This window comes from Diabrotica undecimpunctata, chromosome 1 (assembly GCF_040954645.1).
Source record: "Diabrotica undecimpunctata isolate CICGRU chromosome 1, icDiaUnde3, whole genome shotgun sequence".
Classification (NCBI taxonomy): domain Eukaryota; kingdom Metazoa; phylum Arthropoda; class Insecta; order Coleoptera; family Chrysomelidae; genus Diabrotica; species Diabrotica undecimpunctata.
In genome coordinates this window covers 209,071,546-209,082,062 of record NC_092803.1, presented here as the reverse complement: position 1 = coordinate 209,082,062, position 10,517 = coordinate 209,071,546, and the positions used below count along the sequence as shown (strand labels likewise).

General features: G+C 29.9%; 2 protein-coding genes across 2 annotated transcripts; one reads left to right on the top strand and one right to left on the bottom strand.

Annotated features, from left to right (window-relative positions):
• Positions 1-5,767: 5,767 nt before the first annotated feature.
• Positions 5,768-7,338, bottom strand: eIF3h (eukaryotic translation initiation factor 3 subunit h). The gene is made up of 5 exons (XM_072533330.1): positions 7,189-7,338; positions 6,887-7,127; positions 6,602-6,825; positions 6,359-6,543; positions 5,768-6,104 (listed from the first exon to the last, which is right to left on the bottom strand). Exons 1-5 carry the CDS (start codon positions 7,264-7,266, stop codon positions 5,816-5,818), a joined length of 1,017 nt encoding a protein of 338 aa, XP_072389431.1. The 5' UTR covers positions 7,267-7,338; the 3' UTR covers positions 5,768-5,815.
• Positions 7,339-7,647: 309 nt separating this feature from the next.
• Positions 7,648-10,454, top strand: SelT (selenoprotein T). Its single transcript, XM_072521100.1, has 3 exons — positions 7,648-8,003; positions 8,179-8,308; positions 8,884-10,454. The coding sequence occupies exons 1-3, from the start codon at positions 7,852-7,854 to the stop codon at positions 9,199-9,201; spliced, it is 600 nt and encodes a 199-aa protein (XP_072377201.1). The 5' UTR covers positions 7,648-7,851; the 3' UTR covers positions 9,202-10,454.
• The last annotated feature ends 63 nt before the right edge of the window (positions 10,455-10,517 follow it).

The following is a 10,517-nucleotide window of genomic DNA, read 5'->3' as shown; positions in this document are numbered from 1 at the left end:
GATGTTAGAAGCAGCAGAGATGAAAACACAGATATAAACGTAGACGTAAGGTGAAGAACATCAAGGACTGGGTAAAAAATAGAATAGTAGACAACAAGTAGAGCAGCAAAGACGGCAAGAGACGGTTCCCCAATAAAAAGAAGATCAGTAGGAAGACAGAGTCATGTCTACATAAAAAGAAGAAGAAGAAGAAGATCTTCTATTTTGAATTTTTCCAATGTCCTTCAGTAGCAGTGGAATTTCTTTCTCAACTTTTGCATTAAAGTCAAGTCATACTATAATGATTTATTCTATTTTTTTTTATAGTCCTTGAAATATTTCATAGAATGTTTTCATTTCTTTGTCTGGGTGTTTAGATGCTGTGACACAAAAGTATTATTAGTGACAGTTGACACGTATGAAGGGAAACTTCCCAGTAGTTGACTGTATATAATAGTGTAAAAAAGAGAAGTGTAAAATATCTTTTGTAATTGGATATATTAAATTAATAATGAAAATATCCAAAAGTATTACAAAATTTTTTAAAACATTTTTGGTCTTAGACCATCAACAGTGATACCTACAAGTATGTATAGTTTCAGTTTGAGTCGATATTACTTCATGTAACGCCAACCCAGTTGGCTAAGTTGGCTTTTAGTTAAATTACTTAATCATCGACATTATGACATTCAATTTTAGGTCCAATAACATTTTATATATTAACTAAAGGTTTTTTCAACCGTTTTTTAAGTAGCTTTTGCAAATATTCAATAATACCACGTTTTTATTAACAGTCAAACTTGTAACTTTTTGTATGAAATTAAAGTGGAATTACTTTCGGGCATCATTGATGATGGTCTGACAGTACGTTTTCGATATTTTTATTATTAATTTAATATAAATAAGAAGTTTTACACTTATTTTCCATTTCATAGTCATACTATAGAACAAAAGAGGTAATTTGAGTACATTTCCGCATTGATTCATAATAATGAAGACATCGTTTATAAAAGTAAATTTTATAAAAATTTACCTCAAAACCTAAATGTAATGATGTCGATACAAATAAGTCCTTCGAATTTTTTGTACGTTTTTTCTTATGTCTTAGTCGAAAGAATTTGGTTTTATTTATTGTTAATCTAGTCAAACTTATTTACTTTTGTGATAAATATTCTCGATCTGTTTTATATTTAACGATATGTAGCATAGTATAGGAAAATATATTAGAATTAGTCTAGTCATTAAATTTATTTGCACAAAGTGTGTATTAGTTTGGCCAATTTGTGCAATAAAATGTAAATAAAGATGAAAACCTGACGTAGAATACATTCCAGTGAATTTGAAGTTAACAAATTTTCCCATTTTTTTTTTATTATTATAACATTGAAACAATATGACATAACGGATAAAGAAAAATATGATTCAATATAGCAGCGATCTTTTTTCAACGGTATTCATGCAATATTTTTCGACATCTTTAAAATAAATCGAATGAACTCTCAATCTGATACTTTGGAGTAACCTTTGGAATACAGAATGAATTATTACCGACGATAGAATTTGGTTGAACATAAATGATACTGATCCTACTTCACACACTGTCTTAAGTCACACATTTCTACACACCAATTAATGAAACCTGGAAGTTGTGTTAATATATTTTGTATATACCTAAAAACTTTTAAGAATGTAAACTTTTATTAAATTATAAAAAATGTGGCATTAGGAAAATATTAATAAAATTGGTAATTTTCTATTGTGATTGTTTATTCTAAAATTAAACCCCGAAATACTTCAAATCCATCCAACAAAGTTACTTTATATCCCCATCCTACCACCAGACAGTAGAAAATTAAAGTAGTTTAAAAGTTTATCATGAAGAGGAGATAACGTTAGGGAACATGGGGGAATGATGTTCACTTAAGAAGAAAATCTAATTTTACAAATAGGAAAAATAAGTTATAAAATACGGATTATACACTTTATTTCAAGTACTTTTATTACAAGTAACATAAAAAAACTTATACGTAATTTTTGAACGATTAAAATGATATTAAGAAAAACGTAAGTACGTACACTGAGCTGTGTTTGTCGGAAGTCTGAAGTAATACCAACCAGTTGCCTTTTAATGATATAATATATGCATTGTTATTCGTTACAAAATTCACAAATATACATTTTTGCTTATTCACAGCCACTACACTCTTGATTAATCCATCTAGCGCAAATTTTAGACCAAAAAAAAGCTCACCATTTTTTCCAAAGTCATTGCAGATTATGCAGTATTCATTTGGAGCTGCGTCGTCAAGTTCGTCATCATGGCAGAGTTCATTTTTATCTACACTTTCATCAGAAGATGAATACGACTCCTTATTTATTCTGCGTTTAGCTGGCATCTTTTTTGTGTTACATTTCATATATCTTTTCGATTTCTTTATTGGTGCAGACTGTTTCGAAACGGACATATGAACAGCTGAGAAGCAGCTGAAACATTCGGAATACCAAGACAAACTCTTACGAATAAAGTACATCGAAATCATACCAAAACAAGTGGTGGTCAGACAAACCCATCTGAAGGCATGGAGAGGACACTGGTTGATGTAATAACTGCTGCAGCAGAATACGGAAGCAAGCTCGCTAACAACATATGACTTATGCATGGTTGTAAAGTCCTATTTGAACATCGAAGAAATAATTTTACAAAAATGTATAAACAATACATTCGATAAGGAATGGTGACTGAAAGAATATTAAACTATGATGAAACTGATCATGAAACGTCACAGATGATCCGGGTGCAGTTAACTGCATATTTCATAGAGGGACAAAATATCTGGAGAGGATCATGAACTCAACCAGGAGTTTGCCAGTGGTGTCTAGGCGGACCACCAGGATGTAGGTATAAACGCACCAAATCTGGATGGTTGGATCAATTTTGCTTTTAGGACTGGTTTGAGAAAATTGTAGTTTCTTAGGCAAAAAACTTTGAAGGACGAAAAATAGTTATTGGTGATAATCTCTTGTCTCAATTCTGAATGAAGTCGTTGTAAGAACATGTCAGAAATTTAACTCTTCTCAAAGCAGCATAGTATATTAACAAATTATAAACTTAAAAACCCAATAAATCAAATCTTAAACAGAATGCTACAAAAGCGCGCAGAACAAAGAATAACTGGGACAATAAATAAAACGTTGTTGCTCGTAATGGTCTAGACTAGAAGGAATGTTAGCAGGTGTTAGTAATGTTAACAGTTCCGAGCAAGACAACAGGAATAAAAGGAAGTATGATTTGAGTTGTGGCAGCGATGAAGAAGAGCTAGTCGAAATTCCACACAAAGGAATCCACGAAGTACTTATATAGGAACTATTTTGCAAGAAAATGATGCAGACGACAAATTCTTTAATGATTTTAGGAAGAAAAATTAATAACAAATTTGCTTTCCCTGCCGTAGACAACATAAGCGATATTTCTAAAAGTGAGATTATTACCGTATTACCAAAAGCAGTCTGTCTTTCCTGTTTAAGGAATATTTTCACATTCGATTCAGAATCAATAAAAGAGTTTATTCTTATGTAGACAGATAATAGAGAAAATGTTTTTTTTTTTTAGGTGCCTAATATGAAGTAGGTACCTCCTTATTTGTTCTTACTTAATATTAGCGTTTGAAAGAATATTTGTTTATTTAGAAACTCTTATTTTTGTTAACAATATTTATATTTTATATATTTATTATTATTGGGAACAAAATGCCGCACTCCTCTTCGTATTTGAAGCTCTTCAGAATTATCCTGGCCAATTCTGATGTTTGCACGTTGCTGCCAGTAAAGATTTTTAATGATACGTAGGTCTTTATCATCGATACCTACCTGCTGAAAAATCTCTATCATTTCAGTATGTTTACTCGATTAAAAGCCTTCCCAAAGTCAATAAAATACATATAAACTGGATGTATTACTCTGTATCTCTGTACCATTACCCGAATGAATTCCTACTAAATAGTGCTTCTCGGGTCCCAAGGTTAATGAGGAATCCAAACTGTGTGTCACTAAGTTATTCTATTTTTTTGTAAATACTCGAGTGCAATAGTGAATCTCGTAATAAAGACTTTAATAAACTTGTAAGTGTTATAAATGTAGAACCTTTGATATTAAATAAAGACAATAAATTAGATTAATAAAAATACTACAATATGCAAATTCATCCATAATATGTGTTACTTGCTATTTAAAATATAAAATGTAAACATATCGAAGTAGGTAAGCTTTGTGTGTTCACTTATTTCAAGGTATAAATCTATTGATTTGTACCCCAAAAGCAAACTACTTGAAATAATATTGTTTCCTTTTTACAGTTTAATAAATAACAATAAATTTATTTATTTATTATTTTTTTTTATTTAGAATTAACGTGTCTCGACAGCTTATGGTCATTGACACGGAGATAAATTTATTTAAAATAAAGATATTTGTAATTTCATTTCTATTGATTATTCTATTGATTATGCAACCAGTAATACAGTATCCAAAAATGTTTTTAATATATAAATAATATTGTGACCTGTAGGTAACTAGATAAAGTTAACGCGAACTACTAACAGTTTAAAGAATAAAAATATAATCCATATATTTTTTTAATTATAACTTAAGTTTAGATAAAAGGATTTTTGTATATGGTAATAAATATAATTAAAAACTAATTTTTGTATCTTGCCGACTTTTTTATAGTTTAAACTTGTATTCAACTACTGTATCCCACAGGTAACTAAATATTGAATAGGATGAAGAAAAACTTGAGAATAAAATATAAATTACGAAAGTTATATCAAAATTACTAACTACAAATAAATAAAGCCACTATTTGACAACAGTGACTGCAATTTCAAAGATCACTGCTAGGAAAGGTAAAAATAACAATTATGTACATATTAATATAATAATTATTATTAATCTTTATTTTGTAGATTTCCTTACATCTACAGTAATCAAATGATTTCAAATTTAACCTTGGTCCATTTTCTATATTTCATATTTGTTTTCGTTTTTTTTTTCTTGAAAGAAACTTATATTATAGGTATATTGGATCTTCCTGACGTATGGTAGGAATACTATTGAATTTAAGGTCACTGTGTCTTATTCTTTAAGCCAAAAAACCATATTAACAATATATTGAACACTCATCCCACCAGTGCTGACATATAAGTCAGAAAGATGGACCATCTCCAAAACAGATGAAAATCATCTGCTCCTCTTCGAAAGGAAGATACCCAAAACAATGAGATCTGTGAGAATGGTATTTGAAGAATGCAATATAATTTCAAATTGTACTATAAGTATAAAGAAATAGTTAATGGTAGAGATCTAATATCTTTCATAAAAATGGGAAGGTTCAGATGGGTTGGACATGTGTTGAGATCAAATGAAAATTACCCACCTAGACGAACTCTATTAGCGGCACCAGTAGGAAATAGGAGTAGAGGTAGACCAAAACTTAGATGGAGGGATGATGTGGATAAGGAAGCAAGGAATATCGGTACAGCAAACTAGCAACAGTTGGTGATAAATAGAAACCACTGGCAAATATTGAGGCTCAACTAGGGCTGCAGCACCACTGATGATGATGATGAAGTCTTCTTCTAATATGATCAAAGATGTTTTCCAGGCTCCTCTATACAATTTTCCACTTGTATCATTTGTTTTTTTTTCTCTAGAGTGTTTTAAGTATCTAGATCTCCTAATTCTATATGAAAAGAAAAGTGTAAAGATACTGAGGTAAATAAAAAAACAACACTAAGATGAATACAAACTTTTAATGCTCATAAATTATAAAAGATAAGTCTCACAAATTGGAGTTTGCTTCTTTAGCATTTTGTAGTGCTTGTGTAATGTACAGCTTAGCCAAAGACTGAGAACAGAACTGTGAAATAGCTTGGCTGTATGTATTGACCTGTCCTGCTATGATCATTGGGTTTAGCCTAGGAGGTACTGGGTGGGGTCTGAACAGTTTGTTAATATCCTCTTCTGGCAATGGTGGTTCATCTTTAGCAACTCTGGCTGCATTCTCTTGAGCTCTTTTTTGTAGATAACGATGCTTGTCTTGTTGTTGCCTACTTACAAGCTGTTGGTACCTACAAAATTACACATTTGCATCAACAACATCTATTTACAGATCGAGGAACAAATAACTTCATCATAATGACTATATAAAAAGAATAAAAGCAATAGATTAGTAGTATTAGTATAACAACTTTGTTTATTGGAAGCCTAAGAGATTAAAAATCATACTAAGGGTCTAACAAATGAAAAAGGAGAAAATATTTCCAGATTATACAATGATACAAGTAGATTAAAAACAGCAAATTTTTAAGGGTATAGAATTTACCTGTTAAATTTGATTGCTTCTTGATTTAATTCATCAACTCTGTCCATTAAACACCTTAATTGTCCCTCTAATACTGAAGCTGTTCCCAAGTCCAAGAATTTGGAACCTTCCTCCTCTGGAACTAGTTCTGCTAACTCTGACATCATAATGTTGCTCAATGGAGAGTTCTTTATAATGAAAGGTACCTATTTCAAGAATATAAATATTGTATTGAGAATATAAAGAAGTCATATGTATACATACTTCCACAAACAGGTTCTCAAAACCAACTTTCAGTTTCAAAAGAGCTTCTGGAGTTGATTCACCTTCCTTACACATATCAATAGCTTGTGGTGTTAATCGGTATGCTTTTAGAGTTAAGAAACCTCTAGACGATTTTTGTGTATCATAGATTACAACTACAGACTCTTCAATGGATGTCTGGTAATGAAATTGTGATTCAAGAAGAGGAAGACTTAAAAAATTGCCTAAAACAACAAAACCTCATTATTGAAGGCTCTGCAACAACCTTAGGTTAATTGGACTCACCCACATCAGCACTCTGATACCAGCCTACATGAAAATGATCAACATTTACTCTCCTCAGTCTTCTCATCATTGCTAGTTGATATTCATCTTCATCTGTATTTTCATCAGTTTGTTTGGGGAATGGAAAGCAGTTGGTGATTTCAAGTCTATTATCTACTCCTAATCCCAACAATGCCCCTTGTGCAATATCCATATTAGTGGTAGATTCTTCATGGCAATGCTTAACCATCTTCATTACAGCCTGTACATAAATAGGTTAGACATAAATAGCATTGAATAAATTTAAGCTTTTTTAGACTTACCAAGCCATCGGCTTGAACGTATTGGATTGTTGATTCATTTTCGGGTATACGCCTAGGATTTGCACTACGACTTGCCATTTTGGCACTATTTTAATGTGAAACCCACCTGGAAAAGAAATTTACAACGTCAAATGTCAATTTTCGACAAATATCATGAAGTTAGCAAGGTTACTCTTCTTCATAAATTACCAAGGTGTTCTACCAAGTATTATAACAGCTACGGAAGCTATTTACAAAAATAAAAACAATATCACTGTGCATGACTCCCGTAAACAGTTAAGGGGCCATGCACTGTCCATTTTACTGCAAAAAATGGAATAGATATTAAATCAATGAAAAAAAAATAAAAATTAATTAATTATGAAGATAGTTTAAAAATACATTACTGAACTGAGGTACGCGATATATTCAACAGCAAATAAAACAAAGTGACAGAAGATTTCCACTTCTTATTCTGATAATAACTAAATGTCACTGTCATCACATGAGAAGTAAAAAATTTGTGGAAATATATATGTTTTTATCAATTTATTATTTGATTAAACTTATAATACAGTAAGTAAAGTAAATTCATATTTTTGTGAAAATCTTTTTTATAAACTTTTATCGAACTCTAAAGAATTTAACTGTTTTTCTCGAAAAGCTGTATGAACTTATCCAATAATGCCAAGACTAGTCAATATGCAATATTTGTTTAGTTTAACTACGCTGTTAATATTTTCTTCAATAATTTCTACTCAAAGTGCAGCTGAAGATGTACCTTTATCGAAACTTAGTCAGCATATTGGGACTCCTACTTTAAGATTTCTATATTGGTGAGTATGTAGTTCAATGAATTATAATTTGATTACTAATTAAATCGTCACAGGGGTTTATGTATGATTACTTTCCTGTTTTCTCTGTGTGTTTATTAATCTTATAGGATTGGTCTTAAGGTATTTTTTTCTTTCTGACTTAAATTAAAATTAAAGTATAATTGATATTTTGTAGTTACTCATGTGGATACAAAAATATGTTTGACCAGTATTCCACCATAATAAACCAAAAATATCCAGAGATTCTTGTAGATGGTGCAAATTATGATCCACCTGGAATGAACATGTTCATAGCAAAGATGATAGTAAGTATATAAAGCTACAATTTATAAGTTAAAATGTTTTTGATTGTAAAGTACTACTGTTTAAAATTTAAATTAGATTATGAAATGTTTTACCAGTTATTTAGAAGCATTAAAAAATACGTTTTTCACAATACAATTACCAAAGAATATAATGGTAAATGTCTTTATATTCTTTGCAATTACATTACAATGATTTTTTTTTGTAATTTGTTTCCATGTATGCAACCAGTAATACACAAATGAGAATTTGTGAAAAACTTAAAATATAAAATTATGACCAGCTGCTAACTAGATAAAGGGAGCCCACATTCACCAAAATGTTATACTTCTAAAAAAGTGAGGTAACCAGTAATAATTTTGATTGTGTTTTCTAATTATTTAGGTTAAATCAAATAAATATGTTACTTAAATGAATGATTGAGTAGGTTTTCATATATTTGTTAATATTCATAAAAATCCAATTCAATTAAGCTAGAAAAGCTAGCTGATAATGGTTGAAAATTATTTGATTATGATTATTTATAATATATTTTATTATAGACATATAAATTTACGAAAATATGAATTACTTTTAGGGATGGATAAAAATGGCAATAATTCTATGTATATTGGCCAATGTCAACATATTTGAGTATTTCAATCAACCTAGACCGGGATGGTGGATTTGGTGTGTGGAAAACAAATTGTACGCATGCATGATGTTGTTCTTCTTGTGCAACATTCTCGAAGGGCAGCTCATCCAATCTGGAGCCTTTGAAATTTCATTGAACGACGTCCCAGTATGGTCAAAGTTGGAAACGGGCCGTATTCCACAACCAGCAGAGCTGTTCCAGATTATCGACAGTCACATGCAGTTCGATACAAAAATAGAATACAATAATTTTGCTAAATAATATTTTGTAAACCACAGGAAACTAGTGGAGATGTAAGAACTGGATATTAAGAGTATCAAAACAGTACAAAGAATATTGTAAATCCTCGAAACAAACTTTATTAGAGTTCCTGTTTATTTATATTGTTTTTTTTTTTTTTTAGTATTTCACATATTTCTTTGTACTGTGAAAGGGAGGATTGATGCAAAATGAATTTATCAAAATATAAAGTTGTGGTGTCCAAAATTGTATGATTGTTATTTAATGTAGTAGTATAGAGACAGTGGAATATGTATATTTGTCATTTCTTTATAAATCCGTTGCACATCATCCAATTTTGTCATCATTTCCTTACACTGATGCCATAATGTGAAAATAAGAAAGTAATAAACTGGTATTTGCACTTCATAAATTAAAAATTAATTGATTTACAGCTTTTACAACGTGAATTATTGATTTTTAAATACTAAATTATTTCAATAAACCATATTTTATTAAGAACATGCATGAGTAAAAATAGTTATTAACTTTTTTGATAGAATTGTCATTAATGATGTGCAACAGACCTAAAAAAACTATAATAATGGAGGCATTTTAAAAAGTCACAATAAGGAATATTTTTACTATCACTACAGATAATATGTATACTAATGTACTGGAAGTTGAAGTATATTACTTAATTGTGAATACAAAACTATCAACATATTTTTGCTTGAGCATATTTTTTAATTATTTCGATGTAAAAAGGAAAGTTTTTAGACATTTTCTGTACAAGATTTTCATATGAAATTTACATTTTTTATTTACAACTTAAAGTGAGCCTTCTGACAGCATTGTCATCTGCCACTTAAATGTCATATTTGATAGTTGGTTCATAATTTTTTATTTTAAAGGTAAATTTTACACTTATAATCAGCACTAATGTTAAAATTACTAAATCTACTATACAGCTCAAAATATGTTTTTATTGTTCCTTTTTTGTTGTTTTATTGCTGAACAAGCATTGAAAATGTTTCTGCTGCTCAGGTTTTATTAGTATTTTCGTGATACACATTTACAAATTGCTTAGGATCTGGGGACACATTGATAAATTTTATTTTGTTGCTATCCTTTAATTTTATTTTGTTGAGACTAGTTTTTATATCAATATGTACTGATCAACGTGATTTGATATTTTAAATGAAGAAGGTATATGCATATTAATGAAAATGTTGTTTATTTGTCAAATATTGTAGTTCTGAATGACTTTTTTTTTAATAAAAATATTGAGAATATTCTTTTGAGTTTTTGTATCATGAAGATTATGAAGGCTTGAAAACACAGCAAAAATAAAAAGT